The 21056-nt window shown below is 47.8% G+C and overlaps 1 protein-coding gene across 1 annotated transcript; it reads right to left on the bottom strand.

The window, feature by feature from the left end:
- Positions 1–9112: 9112 nt before the first annotated feature.
- Positions 9113–15130, bottom strand: LOC123136369 (uncharacterized). Its single transcript, XM_044555733.1, has 6 exons — positions 14978–15130; positions 12518–12693; positions 12125–12294; positions 10069–10378; positions 9609–9778; positions 9113–9525 (listed from the first exon to the last, which is right to left on the bottom strand). Exons 1-6 carry the CDS (start codon positions 15086–15088, stop codon positions 9362–9364), a joined length of 1101 nt encoding a protein of 366 aa, XP_044411668.1. The 5' UTR covers positions 15089–15130; the 3' UTR covers positions 9113–9361.
- Positions 15131–21056: the final 5926 nt, after the last annotated feature.

Genomic DNA, 21056 nt, shown 5'->3' with positions numbered 1-21056 from the left:
CTCCTAGTAGGAGTAGGAAAGGGGGAGTCCTACTCCTACTAGGAGGAGGACTCCTCCTTGGCGCGCCCACAAGGGCCGGCCGGCCTCCCCCCTTGCTCCTTTATATACGGGGGCAGGGGGCACCCTAGAACACACAAGTTGATCTACGGATCGTTCCTTAGCTGTGTGCGGTGCCCCCCTCCACCATATTCCACCTCGGTCATATCGTCGTGGAGTTTAGGCGAAGCCCTGCGCCGGTAGAACATCATCATCGTCACCACGCCATCGTGATGACGGAACTCATCCCCGAAGCTTTGCTGGATCGGAGCCCGGGGATCGTCATCGAGCTGAACGTGTGCTGAACTCGGAGGTGCCGTACGTTCGGTACTTGGATCGGTCGGATCGTGAAGACGTACGACTACATCAACCGCGTTGTCATAACACTTCCGCTTACGGTCTACAAGGGTACGTGGACAACACTCTCCCCTCTTGTTGCTATGCCATCACCATGATCTTGCGTGTGCGTAGGAAAAATTTTGAAATTACTACGTTCCCCAACATAAACCAGAGATAATTAATTTACAACCAGTAAATTAAAGACCATCATGGTATGTAATGTTGCAATAAATTTTGCAAAAATAATGGCGATTTCAAGAAGTTATCTTGAAGCCATTTGTGTGAACTTCAAATTGTTAAGCATGACATGTTGTAGATACCTCCCAAAATATATTTCGGGATCCATCTCTGATGAAATTAGCCGATACTCATATCTCAAGTACCTTACGTCATAGCTTAATAAAATGTATGAGAGAGCAATCATAATGTCAGTTATGACAAAATATAGGCTCTGCAAAGCAGTAGATCTACACACTACATTGGGATCCCAATACATCCATTTGAAAAAATCACTAGGAATTTTGCATCTGTATTTGCAAGAAATTTAAAATCTCAATTGCAAATAGACGTATTAATCTCGACATGTGGCGAACATGGAAAAAATATACATCTTAGAGAGATTCCGGAATACATAGTACTCCTAAGCAAAACAGTAGTATAAAGGTACTGAATATACTTTGCAAGAGATTAAAAATCTCAATTGCAAATAGTGAAGGTAAATAATTTGAACATGTCGTGAACATGGGAATTATTTACATCACAATCTCATTCTGGCGTACACATTACTCAACAGAGATTACAGCATTTAAAGGCACAAATACTGAAGAAGGTCTAAAACAAATTAATGCTAGTAAATAGCACTGATAACAGAACCAATTTGCAAAATCTTTGTTGAAGGCTGGGCAAATATTGGCATGGACCATTAGCCGTTGCCGCCGCAGGAGGGGGCGTGGCCGTGGGCGCTGTTGTGACATGCCGTGGATGGCCGTGGGTGGCCTCAGGCGCCGCTGAGGTGCGCCGAGCGCTTGGGGTCATAGCACCGCCGCACCGCGAGGATGCAAACTATGGTTGCTAGGACCGCCACCAGGACGTCGAGGACACGGCACCGCGAGCTGAGCACCGGAGGGCGTCGCAGCCGGTGCCGCACCTACGGCTGTTTCCACCGCCAGCCGTATAACGCCTGGAGTCGCGCTGAGGGTCTCGGCGGTATTTGCTGAAATCTGAGATGGGCTCTAGGCCCATATTGCAATTTCTGAAAAATCTCTAAGGGCCCATGTGGGTTATGGCACTATGTGTGGTGGGAAGTTTAATCCCACCCCGGAAGTGGAAGGAGAGTTGGAGTGGTTTATAAGGGTTTCTCTTCTACATGCTATTGGAGCTTGAGAAGAGATGAGGCCCTCGCGCACTCCTCCTCCTCCGCTCGCCTCGTCACGACGCGCCGCGCCGCGGGTTGTGGGATTGAGCCGAGCCGAGCTCACTCCTATGCGCTTCTTTTTGCCGATCAGGAACGGAGAGTCTTTGACAGGTAGGGCCACGATCTGAGACGTCGGATCATGGGCTACCGACTTGGACGTGGGCTCAGCCCAAGTCTCTCCACGCACGGCCGCACATATATATGTGGGGCGCTGCCAACCGTAGCCGCCGCGAAAACAGAACGCATCTCAGCCTCCACGCCCACGTCGTTCCTTTGCTGCTGCTGCCGCCGGTGACTCCGTCCCGTCCGCCGCGTACACGGTCGACGGGAGAGCAGGTCTCCGAAACCACGCCTTCTGGTTCCTGTACGGGGTGAGGGGCGAATAGGTTTTTGGGCAGCAATTACGCGACTGCTCGCTTCCGATCGTCTGCTTCCTCTACGTCCGCGTCGCCTTCATCATCACCATGTCCACCGACACCGACCGTGCCGCCACCGAGAAAGCCAAAGCCGACGAGAAGGCCGCCGAGGACGCCGCTGCTGCCACCAAAGCTGCGGCCTCTGCATGGCCTACTGGAGGGTATAACTCGTTTATCCCGCTCCTGATTATTTTCCTATTAGCAGTACTAGCAGTATGTGTAGATTTGTCTATTGTTTGCTTAGTACGTGCATGTTTAGATCAAAGTCAGTACGTCATCAACTTAGTCAATGCCATGCTAGTGATTTACTCGTGGATTAATTTAATCGAGAAATTGCCTATTTACTCAACAATCCAAAAACCTATTATGTGTAGGAATTTTTCGGCAAGTGGCTTTGCCGCAGCACTGAAACCGGATAAGTTTACCGGTACGCATTTTAAGCGTTGGCAGACAAAGACCACTTTATGGCTCACGGCTATGAACGTGTTCTGGGTCACCGGTGTGTCCACGGGAACGATTGCTCCTGAACAGGAGAAGGCGTTCAGGGAGGCAACCACTGTGTTTCTCGGAGCTGTTCTTACAGTGATCGGAGATAAACTGGTCGACGCATATTTACATGTGCATGTCGCCAAGGACTTGTGGGAGGCGCTCGAATCTAAGTTCGGGGCCGCCGATGCAGGGAGCGAGATGTATATTATAGAGCAGTTCCACGATTACAAGATGGTTGAGAACCGTCCTGTACTGGAGCAGGCTCATGAGATAATATGCATTGTTAAGGAGCTTGAGCTTCTGAAGTGCGAGTTACCGGGCAAGTTTGTCGCGGGCTGCATAATCGCTAAGCTCCCCAATTCCTGGAGGAACTTTGCCACCACTCTGAAACATCAGAGGCGTGAATTCTCTGTGGAGGATGTCATTGGCCATCTGAGTGTTGAGCAGAATTCGAGGGCAAAGGACTCGCACGGAAAAGGGGCCGAAGGGACTTCTGTTGCCAACATGGTGAACCAGAGGAACTTCAACTCCCACAAGTTCAAGGGAAAGAACGTTGTCCAACAAAATACCGACTTCAAGAAGAAGGGTAAGAAGACCTTCAAGAAGAACAAGAAGGATGAGGGCTGCTTTACTTGTGGTTCGGCTGAACATTGGGCCAACAAGTGCCCAAACAAGTTTAAGAAGTCAGGACAGGACTCCAAGTCTGTCAACATGATTGTGGGCAACAATGAGAATGGTGCATCTGGGTACAGTAATTTATTTACCGTTTTTTCAGTGTTTCAGCCTACCGATTGGTGGGTGGATACAGGTGCAGGTGTTCATGTGTGTGCTGACATTTCATTGTTCTCTTCTTACCAAGTCACAGGCCACGGGTCCGTATTGATGGGGAATGGCGCGAGTGCTTCTGTTCATGGTGTTGGCACGGTCGATCTGAAGTTTACTTCGGGAAGGATCGTGCAGCTGAAGAACGTGCAGCATGTCCCCGCCATCAAGAAGAACCTCGTTAGTGGCTCCCTTCTATGTAGAGAAGGGTTTAAGTTGGTTTTCGAGTCTAATAAATTAGTTGTCACGAAATATGGACTCTTTGTTGGAAAAGGTTATGAGAGCGGAGGGATGTTCTGCCTTTCCCTCGCAGATTTTTGTGATAAAGTCGTGAACCATATTCATTCGAATGTTAATGAATCTGAAGTTTGGCATTCACGTCTTTGTCACATTAGTTTCGGTGTTATGACGCGGCTAGCCAAGTTGGATTTAATCCCGAGTTTCACTTTAGCCAAAGGTTCTAAGTGCCTATCATGTGTGCAAGCTAAGAAACCTCGCAAGCCTCACAAGGCTGCGGAGGAGAGACACTTGGCACCGTTAGAACTCATACATTCTGATCTTTGTGAGATGAATGGCGTGTTGACTAAAGGTGGAAAGAAGTACTTCATGACATTGATAGATGATTCCACTAGATATTGCTCTGTATATCTGTTAAATACTAAAGATGAGGCTCTATACTACTTTAAAATCTATAAGGCAGAAGTTGAGAATCAACTTGAAAAGAAAATTAAACGAGTCCGGTCAGATCGCGGTGGAGAGTACTTCTCGAGTGAGTTTGATTCCTTCTGTGCGGAACACGGCATTATTCATGAGAGGACGCCTTCCTATTCTCCCCAGTCAAACGGGGTTGCCGAGCAGAAAAACCGTACTCTAACTGATCTGGTTAACGCCATGTTAGATACATCGGGTTTATCCAAGGCATGGTGGGGGGGGGGGCTATATTGACGGCATGTCATGTCCTGAATATAGTTCCGACAAAGGATAATGAGATCACTCCCTATGATAAATGGGCAAAGAGAAGGACAACACTCTCGTACTTGCGCACTTGGGGCTGTTTGGCGAAAGTCAATGTGCCGATCCCCAAAAAGCGTAAGCTTGGACCTAAGACTGTGGACTGCGTTAATTTGGGCTACGCTAAGAACAGCGTTGGCTATAGATTTCTAGTAGTGAAATATGAGGTACCTAACCAGAAGGTCGGTACAATTATGGAGTCTAAGGATGCTACATTCTTTGAGGATATTTTTCCCATGAGAGATATGCAAAGCACTTCTAGATAGGAATCTGAGGAGACTCCTGAGTCTGCCATTCCTATGGAATATTATGAACAAACACATGATGAAAATCCTGAGGAGGATGACGAGGAAACCCTTGGTAGGGGCAAGAGACAAAGGACTGCAAAGACCTTTGGTGATGATTTCTTCGTGTACCTCGTGGATGATACTCCCACTTCTATTTCAGAAGCGTATGCCTCTCCAGAAGCTGACTACTGGAAGGATGCGGTCCGTAGCGAGATGGATTCCATCATGGCTAACGGGACATGGGAGATCACTGAGCGTCCCTATGGTTGCAAACCATTGGGATGTAAGTGGGTGTTCAAGAAAAAGCTTAGGCCCGATGGTACGATTGAAAAGTACAAGGCTAGGCTTGTGGCCAAGGGCTATGACCAAAAAGAAGAGGAAGATTTCTTCGATACTTATTCACCTGTGGCTAGACTGACCACTATTCGAGTATTACTCTCGTTGGCGGCCTCACATGGTCTTCTTGTCCATCAAATGGATGTTAAGACGACTTTTCTGAATGGAGAGCTAAATGAGGAAATCTACATGCAACAGCCAGATGGCTTTGTAATAGATGGTCAGGAAAGAAAGGTGTGTAGGTTGCTGAAATCTTTATATGGCCTGAAGCAAGAACCTAAGCAATGGCATGATAAGTTTAATACAACTCTGACATCTGTTGGCTTCGTTGTTAATGAAGCTGACAAATGTGTATACTATCGCCATGGTGGGGGCGAAGGAGTTATACTGTGCTTGTATGTTGATGACATACTGATATTCGGAACAAACCTCAAAGTCATTGAGGAGGTCAAATCGTTTCTGTCTCAGAACTTTGAGATGAAGGACCTTGGTGTGGCTGATGTTATCTTGAACATCAAGCTACTGAGAGATAATGAGGGTGGGATCACACTTCTGCAATCCCATTATGTTGAGAAGGTGTTGAGTCGTTTTGGATATTCAGACTGCATACCATCTCAAACACCATATGATCCTAGCGTGTTGATTCGAAAGTCCAAAGGCATGGCTAAAGATCAATTGAGATACTCTCAAATCATTGGTTCACTGATGTACCTAGCGAGCGCAACAAGGCTTGACATCGCGTTTGCTGTGAGCAAACTGAGTCGGTTTGTTTCTAAACCGGGTGATGTACATTGGCATGCTGTTGAAAGAGTTATGCGCTATCTGAAAGGTACTATGAACTATGGACTTCACTATACCGGAGACCCATCGGTACTTGAAGGGTATAGTGATGCGAATTGGATCTCTGATGCTGATGAGATGAAGGCCACGACTGGGTATATGTTTACTCTTGGAGGTGGCGCTGTTTCCTAGAAGACTTGCAAGCAAACGATCTTAACGAGATCGACAATGGAAGCAGAATTAACAGCATTAGACACTTCTGGTGTTGAAGCAGGATGGCTTCGAGATCTGTTGATGGACTTGCCACTGGTTGATAAACCGGTTCCGGCTATCCTTATGAACTGTGATAATCAGACTGTCATCACCAAGGTGAAGAGTTCAAAGGACAACATGAAGTCCAACAAACACATAAGAATGAGATTAAAAGCTGTCAGAAAATTAAGAAACTTCGGAGTAATAGCGTTGGACTATGTCCATACGGCTAAGAATCTGGCTGATCCCTTTACGAAAGGGCTATCACGTGTAGTGATAGATAGTGCATCGAGGGAGATGGGTATGAGACCCACATGAGTTGTCATGGTGTTAACCCAACCTATGTGATCGGAGATCCCGTGAAGTAGGACCTGGGAAAACAAGCCAGCGGCGAACTGAGGAGAGTAACTTTACTAACCCACTCTGTTGGAGATGCAATACTCTCGGAAACTGTATGGAAGGATGACTACTGTCTCAATGTGTTCCAAGGCTTATATGTATAAGCAAGATGCTATCCTACAGAGCGATCTTTGGAGGAACACACCTATGTGAGCCCGACTGCTAGTCATAGTCTATGAGATTGGGGTGATCTCTAGTAAACTCATGAATAGGCCAGGAGTGTGACTTATATGCTCCACCCGAGGGGTCAGCCTTCGGCAGCCCAGTACTAGTAAGACATGTGGTGAAACTTCTTTACGCCAAACTGACAATTCAAGGCATAGTCCATTGTTCAGTTGTGAAGGAGTGTAGCTACTTGCTCTAGGTGAAGCTCAACCTTAACAGTTCTTCACTGAAACACTAGTATATCAAAACAGTATTTGGAACAGAAGACACAATGGGCCCTCGAGATCTGGTGGGGGATTGCTGAAATCTGAGATGGGCTCTAGGCCCATATTGCAATTTCTGAAAAATCTCTAAGGGCCCATGTGGGTTATATGGCACTATGTGTGGTGGGAAGTTTAGTCCCACCCCGGAAGTGGAAGGAGAGTTGGAGTGGTTTATAAGGGTTTCTCTTCTACATGCTATTGGAGCTTGAGAAGAGATGAGGCCCTCGCGCACTCCTCCTCCTCCGCTCGCCTCGCCACGCCACGCCACGCCACGCCACGCCACGACGCGACGCGACGCGGGTTGCGGGATTGAGCCGAGCCGAGCTCACTCCTATGCGCTTCTTTTTGCCGGTCAGGAACGGAGAGTCTTTGACAGGTAGGGCCACGATCTAAGACGTCGGATCGTGGGCTACCGATCTCTCCACGCACGGCCGCACATATATATGTGGGGCGCTGCCAACCCTAGCCGCCGCGAAAACAGAACGCATCTCAGCCTCCACGCCCACGTCGTTCCTTTGTTGCTGCTGCCGCCGGTGACTCCGTCCCGTCCGCCGCGTACACGGTCGACGGGAGAGCAGGTCTCCGAAACCACGCCCTTCTGGTTCCTGTACGGGGTGAGGGGCGAATAGGTCTTTGGGCAGCGATTACGCGACTGCTCGCTTCCGATCGTCTGCTTCCTCTACGTCCGCGTCGCCTTCATCATCACCATGTCCACCGACACCGACCGTGCCGCCGCCGAGAAAGCCGAAGCCGACGAGAAGGCCGCCGAGGACGCCGCTGCTGCCACCAAAGCCGCGGCCTCTGCATGGCCTACTGGAGGGTATAACTCGTTTATCCCGCTCCTGATTATTTTCCTATTAGCAGTACTAGCAGTATGTGTAGATTTGTCTACTGTTTGCTTAGTACGTGCATGTTTAGATCAAAGTCAGTACGCCATCAACTTAGTCAATGCCATGCTAGTGATTTACTCGTGGATTAATTTAATCGAAAAATTGCCTATTTACTCAACAGTATCGCGCGCCAGGAGGCGCTGCCGGTCGGAGCCGGCTGCCATCGCTCCCTCGCGCCGGTGTACCAGGGGGCGGCGGCCGCCGCGTGCGTCAGACACGTCTCCGCCGGGAGCAGAGGCATCGGCGCCGGGGGCCACCACGCGCGCTGGCGCTAGCCGTGCCTCCAGTGGGTCAGTGCCGCGAAGGCCACCGTCGCGTCGAGGGCATCGTGCCCGCGTGTGCCGGAAGGCGACGTTGACGGGTCAGACGAGGGCCATTGCCTCGGGCCCTGTCGATCTGTGCGTATGCGAGCCGAGGGCCACGTCGTTCGCTCGGGAGCGTCGCCGGCCTCGGTCTTCCATGCCGCATCGTAGTTGGAGGCAGTCCTCACGGTTGCCGAGGCGACCATCTGCGGCGTGCGCAGTGGAACTCTGGGAAGGCCAAGCCGACGGCCATGCTTGCGCAACGCGTGCGCAGTGGAACTGTGGGAGGGCCAAGCCGACGGCCATGCTTGCGCAACGCCAGTCGGGATGACCAGTGCGCCGCGGCGCACCAAGTAGTCGGATGCCCCGGCTCCGTAGGGGTCGGTGCACAGCCGTCGCCTCCTTCTGGGAGGACGAGTTTGCGTCTCGCCGTGCGCTGGGGGCTGAGCCGCGAGCCGCTGATGCGCGTTGCGCACGTTGCGTTGAGGCCGCCGCTTCGACGACCTGCTTACGGTAGCGCTCCATCGCTATGGGTCGCCGTCCCGATCGGCAAACAACCAAGACTAGTGTAGGCAATGGTTAGTTCATCCGGTCAAAACTAGTACGTGGTCAAAACCAATCAATTCATGCATTCATTTAGTGAGTGGATATGCAAACCGGAATAACAATGAATCCAATTGACGAATCTGATTCCGCATCTCTGTGAGGAGATCGGCCGTGCTTGCCGCCATCGCCGATTCCCAAATCTGATGTGTAACTGCCGCCTCGCCCTTTTTCCTCTCGATGTACCCCAATCAAGTGCGGATCCGCGCCAGAGTCGCCGCGGCAGCGCACCGGCCGCGTCCGGGAGGGATCGCGCCCAGCGCGTTGATAACATGTTTGAAAAGAAACGAGCGAGGGAGACAGAAAAGTAAAAGTGAATAGTTGTTCTCATTGATAATGCTACTACACATATATATATATAGCCCGCGAAGGGGTGCGTCCGAAGGGACAACCGCCTCGATTAGGAAAAGCAGGGATTAATAGGACTAATTAAATCCTAACATATACATCACCACACAGGTTCTGAGAACAGCTACTACAACCCTCTCTTATTCAACTATTCAAGTTGGGCATAACTTTACTACCAGGACATAGATGTGGCGGGCATTCTATATCACTCATGCCATCAGACGACACGCATCAGAAGATCCAAAGATAGTAATCTCTGCCTTGATAATGCAGCACGATTCTACAAGATAGCCTCTCTCTGGATTCATGAATGTCTCAAGTGGAATGAAGTCAGACCACCCCCAGTGGGATTTACCAGCAAACACCACGAGACCTGCATTACGACAAGGTAAGAACAGCAAACGAGACATGGCAGTCAATTTATGGTGCGGTGATATCAGCTAAGTAGAACTGAACCTGGGCATTTCCTGATGAAGTGTTTTCCATGTTTTTGGTCCAATATGGATAAAGTTAATTCAACCAACTTCCCATACTTATGAGGGAGCTTCTCTGAGCCATCAAGGTGCAAGTACAAGGAGAGGCAATTATTGCTGTACTGGTTACCTCGCGGATAGACGCCAAAGTACCTGAAGAACAAATGAGAGGAAAACAAATAATGGAGGTACATCAGAAAAATGTGATTATGACGGCTTACATGTCAAGTGCAAAATCAAATACAACCAAGTTACCAGGATGAATACATCCTTTATTTTGTCAACACATTGTAATAAGCAGCTGCATATATGTAAATGAACTTGGGAGTTGTTTGGTCACATGCTTTTATATGATCTGGTAAGTCACATACACTAAATTGTCTAATGATTCATGCATAAGATTTATACAAAGAGTTCTTAAAATAACTGAATCAGATGGGTACCAGTTTTGTCCATCAAGTTCAAATCTTGAACAAACGAATTTCATCATGCTCATTTCAAGAAAGTTATTTATCGTCACGCTGCAGGTCAATTTGATGAAATTATCATTCTGGATGAAGAGGCTCTGAATTGTTGCAGCCTTCTGGATCGCAATTTCCTCCTTTTCAGGAAAAAGGGCATCAATTTTCAATATATCCACACCAAAGACACAGCAGTCATCAGCCAAAAAATCAGTTGAAACCAGTAGTTCTTTAAGTGGAATCAAGCATTCCTTCTTCGAGTTTATATGCTCATCATCAAAGTTGAAGGTAGCTGCATGTAGGTGAGGGTTAAAACATAGATAAAAAGGACTTATATAAGCGGCAAGCATAAAAATACAAACTTAAGATCATTCAGAGAGACTAGTTAATGCAACAAGCACGGGATCATATTTCGAAATTATAGATTCAAATTTAGGGTCTGTTCGGAAGTCCTCCAGCTTCGCTGGATCCATAAATCCAGCTTCAATTTCCGGATGCGAGCTTCTTCTACGAAAACTGTTCGGCACCCTCGCTCCAGCTTCTTGTAGGCGCCAGCAGGCCAAACTGCCTGGACGGGCTAGAACCCAGCCAGCTCAATAGATAAGGTGGCCTTAGGCCTGGTCGAACGCTGGAGGAGAGTGGCTGGCCTTGGCCCAGTTCAGAAGGAAAGGCAGCGATGTCTCCACGTAGCCTCGTCAAGAAAATAGAACATGACGCGAGAAGGGAGAGAGAAGGCAGCGAACCGGTACGCACCCTCAAATCACTTGGCGGTGGCATCTGCCCGTAAATAAGGCCAACTCCAGGATTCCCGATTCCTGGGATCGCCAAAACAGCTGCTCCAGGTTTTTGTACGTGAACACTGCTACGATCCTGGAAGCCGGCTTCTTGGAGGTGGGCCATTCGGGCCAGCTTCGCTCGCTGATTTGCAGAATCTGGGAGCTGGCAGGCTATCGAACAGGCCCTTAACGATGGGTTTTAGATATCTGTACTACTGTACAATCCATAGCCTTCGAATTTGAACTTGCCACCTCTTTCACTAAACTAAACAGTTCAAGAACATTATCAACTGTTGATTTATATGATGGATCTGTCTATGGAAACCCTCCTTCCAGATCTCGCTCTTATCTTGCTGGATTTTGAATAAAAGAAAACTAAAAGAACTGGCAAGAAGGGGAGACTTAGCGCAGCGGTAAAGCTGTTGCCTTGTGACCATGAGGTCACGGTTTGAGTCCTGGAAATAGCCTCTTGCAGAAATGCAGGGAAAGGCTGCGTACTATAGATCCAAAGTGGTCAGACCCTTCCCCGGACCCTACGCAAGCGGGGGCTACGTGCACCGCGCTGCCCCTTTAAGAGAACTGGCAAACTACGATTATCCTGACATATACCGACACATATTATACCACTGCACAGAGACATGACTGGATATAAGCTATTCACACATGAACTGAGAAACATAAACACACATTTAAGGCCTTAAGTTTAGAATTAAGATCTTCTACAAAGTTCATTATAGTTTGTTGTCTAACCACTTCCTAGTAAACCTGGCTTTCAAAGTGTAATAGAAATGATTAAATGATCTCTAGAGGATTAGAATTCTTAATAGTTTTTGTATGTAGGATATTTTCCATCCCTCGATTAAGGATGTGCATGGGATCTAGTTGAGAAAGCAACCGTGTACACTAATTGTTGAGACAACAATTATTTGGGCCATGAACGCAAATACAGATAGTATGTACAATGTACCATAACTAATTGTTGAGACAACAATTATTTGGAGTGTACTTATTGAGACAATTTAATATTTTGTGCTATGCATTTTCATTAGGGGATACATTTTGTGTACTTATAGTTGCATACCCAAAAAAAATTGAATTTTGTATATTTGCATCATTCAAATGGACATGCCAACACACAAGTGTCATCATGTGCGAAGCACATACAACTTACTAGTTATGTTGAATGCATATAATAATTTAGGGAGTTGTGGCTACCGGTTGGAATTCGAAAGTTGGAGGTTTGCAAAAACTAAATTTATTACCTTTGGATCCCCAATGCACATGATCTGAATGATTGTATATGGACAACTCAAACACCACAGCCATCACGGAACCTGGCTCCAAGCCCAGACTTCCTCGAGTAATTCCTAGAGAAAGAGCAACACATGGTTTTGCAGAATAAGACTTGGTAAGAGGAGTCAACTGAAGGAACCTGGTAAATGAAAAAGCAAGTCAGTCAAGAGGTCATAAGTGAAAACGAATGAAGGCTAATTTCGTCGCTTCATTCATTGTATGAAATCAGTGTTTTAATTTTATTTTTCACTAACACTTCATAAAAAATGAATTTAGCAACCTAAAAAAGTGATTGATGAATGATGCCAAATTGGTACACGTGCATCATTTTAACATAAAACACATACTTATATGATACGCACCATTTGTACCCAGAGTAGAAAAAGGGGGCTGAATTGACTGAGACCTCTCCCCTCTGGAGTAGGTTTGAGAAGTTATGAACCTTCCATTTGAAGCATGGATTGTGAGTATCTCCCAGCAGTGCAGGAGCTGAACTAGCTGCGATAGAGTTACCCATACCGCTGCCCCTTCCTGTTAACTGCAAATGAAATTAACGATCATACCGCAGTGTAGAGTAAAAAAACATAAATAATCTCAAAAGTTTGTGCTTATCTGGATCAAATAGTAACTGAGGCATATGAAAACATTAATACCATGTCATTATGCAGACTGAAGATCACAAGAAAACAGCATAGATCAAACAAAGCGACAGAGGAGGAGAGAGTTCCACCTTGGGCCCTGTTTGGTTTAGCGGACACTAGCAAGCATCTAGGGGGGATTTGCAGGGAAGTGGCCTAAATACCAGCCGATCACCCTTAATCCCTGCTAAACCAAGCATGGCCTCAGTCCTTGTTTAGTTGTTGGGGACTAATCGACGTTGGATTGGGTTAATCCCCTCTCGTCAACCAATCTCCTAAGGGTTGATCAAATATCTCCCATCCTTCAAGTTCATTTGGCTGGGTACAATTTCACGTTTGAAGTATATTTAGCACCCAAGACCAACTGCTGTAGACACGCCAGCCGGTAATGCCCGCGCCACACAAGTAATCATTAACCCATGGTCTCGCCTTACTATCATTTGTTGAACTAGCATAGTGGCCCACGCATTTGCAAGGGCTAGAATTTAATAAAGCTACATCATATATGTAAATGTGTTAGCCTTTTTTCATTAGAACATATTATTTTATTTGTCTCAAGGAAATTTGGAGGAAAATGTGGTAACAGTTACAAATGTAAGTCTTTCTCCAACATAGATTTGTGTTAGGATGCTCCCATGACCGACATGTACTACATAATAAGCACCAAATATGAGATAATATAGAGCATCAATATTTGATATTATCAGAGTCTTCTACGCCTTTTTTGAACTATTTCCACCTAGTGTTGATGCTTATTTGCAACTACTTCTCTGCATCCATCTACGATGTTAAGTACATATACTCAAAAGAAACTGAAAGAAACCTGATCCTTGAAATAACGGTACAGGGTCTTATGAAAATTTTGTTAACTAACTAAAAGACAGAAGTGCCTTATCAGACTTCTAAGCAACCAAAAAAAGGAAAGCATGCATGCTATATTCATACTGTCCTGGCCTTTCAAATGCAAACATATGCAAGCACGTGGAATATATGACCTGACTAAAAACAGCCATGGAGATAACCGCCATGAAAAACACTTTTTCTTTAATATTTGCATTTGAGTTTAGACAAGACACAATTAATGTAATAGCTACAACAATCAATCACACAACAGCAAACAAGCCATTTCATTTCCAACTTCGACTATCACAAGTTCACATAATGAAAGCACAAAGCAAGCATGTAAGGCATGGACAGCCTATCAGGGGAGCATTGCATGGAACAGTGAGGGGGCAAGGCATGTAAACTACAAGCAAGAGATAATTAAAGCATTTGATAGAGCAAGACTACTGGTTAGCAGTGGGAAAGAATCATGATACTGGATCCAAGTATCCATGTACAAGGAAGGTCGACAGCAGGACATGCACATGGCTAATCATGCTATTTTGATCTAACTGGTCTATAAGTTTCTCGTGGAGAAGGTAAACAGCATCACACAATGCACCCTTATGAACAGTGAACAATAAAGTTACTCTTCACAATATATGTGAACGTGCAGGCAATGAAGGAATGCGAAGTAATATCAACAGCTGCTCTGTCTACACATAGTAAATGAATAGAGCACAGTAATTTGCCAAGAAATTATTGCAGAAACCACTTGGGGCACCTTTCACTAATGAAAATGCAGTAGTCAAAGTTTATCTATGACAGTAAACTGATTAGATGAGAACTGGGCGCAGGGTATCCATTTTCTAGTGCAGGGTATGAATTTTAATATTCTAATATATTCCAACAATTTGCACTGATCTAATTTTCATATAGCAGTAGCAGATAAGATGGTTCAAAGGATTTGACGAGCTCTAAGGAATAGAAAGGCAACGGTTCAAAGAAATTCATGTCTGTGATTCCCATTTCTGATCTAGTTTTGCCACAAATAAACTGACCGCATAAAATCAACCTAACACTCCAGGAGCAAATAATCTACAGATCGAATCGACCTCACACTACAGGAGGAAATAATGCAGAGATCGAATCGACCTCACACTACAGGAGCCTAGCAGATCATACGAAGGAGGAGCAAGCCTAGGAGTACTAAGCAAGGTCACTTCTAGGTGAGCGACTGCACGGGGAAGAGAGGGAATAGCCTGAGCGGAGGCTGCAGGTCGTCGCGGACGCCGGAGGAGGAGGGCAGAGCCGCAGCAGTCGGGACGTGAGGAGGGCGGAGAGGAGGACGAGTAGAAGTACCTGAGAGAAGGCAGGCGGGTAGTCGGACTTGTCGCCGGCAGAACCGATTCCCCGTCGCCTCGCTCCTAGGGTTTCTTCCGCCGCCACCAGCCTCGCCGATCCCAAACACATACTGTGCGAGATTGTCGGGAATATATGCGCGGGGATGCACGCGTCCTGGGCCGGGCCCAGTCCGGATTTCGGTAGGCTTTTCTCTTTTCTAATTATTTTTTTCATTTTTTGTCCAGATTTATCTTTCACTTTTTGTTTTCTTTTTTTTCTTTATTTTCATTTTTCCTCGATTTATTCTTTCCTGGATGTGATAACACGTGTTATTCATTGAGCGGTCGTGCTGGAGCCGACGGATGCAACTAGAGCAAGCCACAGTCGTTCGATGACGTCTATGAAAATCCGCGTGTCGACAAGTTAGTAGACATGCGCTTTTCCGTACACTTTCCTTTCTCTCTCATTTTTTCAATTGGCTTCGTTTCTTGTGCCATTACTAGAAAACATGTCCGTGCGTTGCAACGGGAAAAAATATAATCAAGTATGAAAATCGCAGCGCACAGCTAACGCACCGTCCCCCGTCCCCCGTGTCGCTCCCGCGAGCGGCCCAGGCGGATCCCTAATCCCCGCCGCCGCCACCCCGCTCCCCCTCCCCTCCCTCGCCGCCGCCAGCAGACGCCGCCGGGCAAAGCCCGTGCGCGTGTCGATGGCGGCGGGGTCATCTCCCCTTCCCTCGAGGCACTCCGGCGGCGGGGGACGCCTTCCTCTTGGTCAGGCGAATCGGCGGCGGCGCGCGTCCGGCCAGCGCCGGCGTGGCCCGGCGGTGCTGGTTGGAGCGGTGCACGGCTCTGGGTGGCGCGGTCTAGCGTGGTCCGGCCGGATCTGGCGGTCACGGCCGGCAGCGCGCGGAGGGTGGTGCTGGGCGCTGCTCGGGGGGTTGCGACGCGGGCCGGCGGGCTGCGGTCGGTCCTCTGGGAGCTGGCGGAGCTGGGACTGGTGGTTACCGCGGCGTCTCGCTCCCGTCTCGCTGTTGGCTTGCCACGGGTCGGTGGCGCTGGCTGGCGGCGCCCGGAGCGCGGATCTCGGCCCGGATCTGGTGCGCGTCGGTGCTGGTCAACATCCTTGGAGTGCTCATGGCGGGGAGTGCAGCGGCTGTCTCTGGAGCCTTGCGTGGGGCGTAGTAGGATGGAGGGTGTAGGTGGTACACCGGCTCTGGCGGTGGCGGCGATGCAAGCGCAGCCATGGCGGCGGTGGCGCTGCGAGGCCTTGCTAGGAAGGGTCTTGGCGGGCAGCGGGCGTTTGGTTGCTGCGTGTGAGGCGGGCGGCGTTGCCTCGACAGTGTGGGTGCCGGAGTGTGGTCGGAGGTGTGGGTCGGATCCACTCTAGTGGCAGTCCCCTGGAGCGGGTGAAGGCCACCGTAGCGGATCTGGCGTTGCACCGCTCGGTGGTTGCTGCGGCTCCTTGTCGATGTTGAAGGTGATGGCTTTAGCGCGTTCCCTCGGCAGTGAGGGGGGCTTCGGTGGCAAGTTGTTGCGGTGACGGCGGTGCGAGGCATCTGATCAGGACCGGTCGGAATCTTGGAGGCGTGGAGATGTGCAGCGCCACGGATGAAAATCCTGTTCGGTTGTGACCAGACCGGCGTTGATGGCACCTGCGGGTGTCATTCACCTTCCTGGAGGCTTCGTCGAGTGCAACGCCATCCTCCTCGCGTCCTCGTGTCGGCAGCTGTCTCTGGGGAGAAAGCCTTGATTCGTAGGATCGGCATGATGACAACGTCTCTGAGGTTGTTACTCTGTTGGGAGCATTGTGCTGGGAGACTCGAGGTTCCATGATGCGCTTCTCCGGTGTTCACCGCTGCCCGGATCTTTCTCCTCCGGCGCCATGTACGATCGTCGCCGGCAAATCCAAGGAAGCTGGAGTTGCTGTTCTTCGGAGGACATCGGTGTCGGCCGAGACGCGGCGAGGGGCTTGGTGTTGGGTAGGCTTTTTGTGTCGTAGTTGTGTTGTTGTGTTTGGTTGTCCTTGTACGATTTAGGTGTGGAGTTGGTCGCCTTCGTTGTTCGCAGTGAGAGGTAGACGTGGTAAAAATATAATCAATCAACATATACAACATCCGATTATGTGGTTTCCTTATTAATAAATTCAATGAAGTCCACTTAACATTGCTTAAGCTTGACTTTCAAATTAGTAACCATCAAGCTTATGTTATGTCAAGCAGGTCTAAAGCAACACTAACTATCACATCCTAAGTGGTCCTCAAAATTCAAGAGTGCTCAAAATTCAAGAGTGGACATCTACGCTCATGGTCATTGGTGTGTGGTATTTTTTCGGTAAATTAACATGCCTTCACCAAAAGATGCCAATCATCCATGTGACTGTCTCGGCACCAAGTAGCTAGATGTCCGGTTTACTAAACATAGTGAACAACAGTTTATTTCTACAAGTAAAAGAACAACATCAGAATGATTTTGATTGACTCAGGTGAAATGAACAACATGATGAAGTAGTTTAGCTATGCTCTCGGCTGGATAGCAATGGTGAGAAGAATCATTAGCCGGAACAATGGAAGAGGAATCCACAAAACATGGATGTATCCACCACAAAATCTAAGGAAGTCGAAGAAAAGTGGGGCGTGGATAAGGTGCTCGTGGCTGTCACCATGTCACAACAACGGCGTGTGTTGGAGCAAATCGACCTCAGAGCAGGATTCCCGACGACGTGCAAGAGCACATCGGCCTCGACCACGGTGGAGAACATGCAACGATGAGCAGACCCTCGTCCTCACCGTCGGTCGAGGCGGGGCGATCAACACGGGATTCTCCGATGACGTACAAGAGCAGATCAACCTCGATAGCGATGGAGATGAGGCGATAGCCAGCAGGCCCTCGTCCTCGCCAACAGCCTATGGCTCTGGCCGTAGGTGTGCCAGGCCGTCTGAACAATAGTCGTCCTAGCAGTACATCTCGCGCTTGCATCAGAGCGTCATCACGCCGCCCGAAGATGTTGAGCGCGGTCATGGTGTCTACGCTCAGCGCCACCGTCGAGTTATCGCTTGATGTAGTCCTCTTGCGCCCGGCGCCGTGTTGCTTGGAGCTCGGTTCATGGTCAGTGCTGCCATCGGCAGGAGCGGCTAGGGTTAGAAGAGAGAGATAGGGTGGTTTTGCTCCGTCGGGTCAAGGGTTGGGCGTTGATCTACTGCTAGGCCTTTTAATAGGAAACTAGATCAGCCTTTTTAATCAGGAAACCCAAAGCGAAACCAATTGAGCGTGCGGGGCGATGTATGAAGTGCCAACGTAGAACGAAGCGATACAAAGAGACGTAGGTAGGTCGGCTGGCCTTTCTGTTACATCGTGTTATGCTGGATGGGCTTCTATGGGCTGCTCCAATGTTGTGCTACGCTGGCTAGGCTTCTGTGGGCAGGTAAAAAGTTTAGAGGTCGATCGCTGGCATGGAGAGATCAATCGTTCGTTCCTACTGATCCGTTCGTTGAAAAAAAAAACAAGATCGATCAGGGTAGCGATCCATTTAAATAGGAAAATAAAACTTGGATCGTTGCTTGACGGAAGAGTACAGATCAAGGAACACTACTTTTTTAACAAGAGGAGAGAGAAAAGAGAGGAGAGAAGAGAAAATATATCCTTTTAAATCTCAACCGTCAATCTCTATAGCTAACATAAAATTAACAAATATAAAGTTGTGACTGATGGAGAACTATGAAAGTCACCTCCTTTTAATATTAGGTATAGATATAGATATAGATATAGATTAACACCCCTAGCCCAAACGCTAAGGACATCTCCAACGTTGTGACACGCTAGTTAAATGCCCGTGTGCAGCTACGTGTGACAATGTATACAACACTACAAAAAAAGACACATCCGTGACATTATGACCCGAATGAAAACTTTTTCTATCATGATTCTGACACTTTTATGACGGTAATTGTGACAAAAACATGTATCAACATAGATGTGGCGAGCTCCAACTTCTCCGAGAGAAAATTATGATAGAAGATGGGCTTTTCGTCCTGGGCGAGTCGGGGACGCACCTGCATGACATTCTTTGGGTTGTCCATGAGTAAAAAATCATGATAGAAAAGAAGGCGAGAAAAATTTCGAGGAGTTCCCGGTTATGGTGGGTGGTCGGGGCCGAGCGATACAGTGCGGTTTGCGCGTTTCTCTCGTACACACGTGTGTGCGAGGCGTTCACTAACTAAACCCGAGCAAGGTATTCGCTTACGGAACCCGAGCGATGCCACTATAGCTACGTACTGAACACGAGCGATCGACCCCACTACGTACTGAAGCCGATCGATCGATCCCTTCGCTACTAACTGAACCGACCAATTCCTTTGCTATTGTTGCTAACTGAACCCGAGCGATCGATCGTTGTTGCATGCTGCTTACTGAAGCAGATCGATCGAGCCCCCGTGCAGATGTAGCCGGTTGGGTTGCCTCTCAATGAATAATGTCCATTGTTGCCTTGCGCGCGATACGTAGAACAAGTCGAGACGTGGTGAGTCGACCTAGCTAGTTCGTTAGTTGTGCATGAACAGTTCCCGATGCGGGTTGGATGCATAGGACCGCGTGGTAGTGGGCGGTTGCCGCTGGATGAACAAGACCCCGAGAAGGCCTCCACACCCCAGCCTGTTGGGGGTGAATGAATTGGATCTCGTGGAGGCTGGATGAACAGTAGCCGGTGGAGGCTGGAAGAAGTTGACGGTGGATGAACAGTAGCTACTCGAGGCTGGAGGAAGTCGATGGTAGATGAATAGTGATACGTCTCCAACGTATCTATAATTTTTTATTGTTCCATGCTATTATATTATCCATCTTGAATGTTTTATATGCATTTATATGTTATTTTATATTATTTTTGGGACTAAACTATTAACCTAGAACCCAGTGTCAGTTTCTGTTTTTTTCCTTATTTTTTAGTTTAAAAAAAAGGAATACCAAACAGAGTCCAAATGAGCTAGAAATGTACAATGATTTTTATGCACCAGAAGAAGCCCCCGAAGCACAAGAGTTGGGCCAGAAGAACCACGAGGCATCCAAAAGGGTGGAGGGCGCCTGATACGTCTCCAACGTATCTATAATTTTTGATTGCTCCATGCTACTTTATCTACTGTTTTGGACTATATTGGGCTTTATTTTCCACTTTTATATTATTTTTGGGACTAACCTATTAACCGGAGGCCCAGCCCAGAATTGCTGTTTTTTTGCCTATTTCAGTGTTTTCGAAGAAAACGAATATCAAACGGAGTCCAAACGGAATGAAACCTTCGGGAACGTGATTTTCTCACCGAACATGATCCAGGAGACTTGGACCCTACTCCAAGAAGTAACAGAGGCAGTCACGAGGGTGGGGGGCGCCCCCCCCTAGGGCGCGCCCCCCTACCTCGTGGCCCCCCTGTTGCTCCACCGACATACTCCTTCCTCCTATATATACCTACGTACCCCCGACAGTTCAAATACGGAGCCAAAAACCTAATTCCACTGCCGCAACTTTCTGTATCCACGAGATCCCATCTTGGGCCTTGTTCCGCAGCTCCGCCGGAGGGGGCATCTACCACGGAGGGCTTCTACATCAACACCATAGCCCCTCCGATGAAGTGTGAGTAGTTTACTTCAGACCTTCGGGTCCATAGCTAGTAGCTAGATGCCTTCTTCTCTCTTTTTGGATCTCAATACAATGTTCTCCCCCTCTCTTGTGGAGATCTATTCGATGTAATCTTCTTTTTGCGGTGTGTTTGTTGAGACCGATGAATTGTGGGTTTATGATCCAGATTATCTATGAATAATATTTGAATCTTCTCTGAATTCTTTTATGTATGATTGAGTTGTCTTTGCAAGTCTCTTCGAATTATCCGTTTGGTTTGGCCAACTAGATTCGTAGTTCTTGCAATGGAAGAAGTGTTTAGCTTTGAGTTCAATCTTGTGGTGTCCTTTCCTAGTGACAGCAGGGGCAGCAAGGCACGTATTGTATTGTTGCCATCGAGGATAACAAGATGGGGTTTTTATCATATTGCATGAATTTATCCCTCTACATCATGTCATCTTGCTTAAGGCGTTACTCTATTTTTAACTTAATA

The sequence above is a fragment of the Triticum aestivum genome, chromosome 6B (genome assembly GCF_018294505.1).
Source record: "Triticum aestivum cultivar Chinese Spring chromosome 6B, IWGSC CS RefSeq v2.1, whole genome shotgun sequence".
Lineage (NCBI taxonomy): Eukaryota > Viridiplantae > Streptophyta > Magnoliopsida > Poales > Poaceae > Triticum > Triticum aestivum.
The sequence above is the reverse complement of the archived record's forward strand: the minus strand, read 5'-3'. Positions and strand labels throughout refer to the sequence as shown.

What these genes read in the sequence shown, in the direction of transcription:
- LOC123136369 (XM_044555733.1), bottom strand. Translation starts at nt 15,088, where the DNA reads ATGTGTTTGGGATCGGCGAGGCTGGTGGCGGCGGAAGAAACCCTAGGA. An exon ending in TTCTACTCTGGGTACAAATG is followed by an intron (nt 12,295 to 12,517) that starts GTGCGTATCATA and finishes TTCATTTACCAG; the next exon opens with GTTCCTTCAGTTGACTCCTC. An exon ending in CTTCATCAGGAAATGCCCAG is followed by an intron (nt 9,526 to 9,608) that starts GTTCAGTTCTAC and finishes GTCGTAATGCAG; the next exon opens with GTCTCGTGGTGTTTGCTGGT.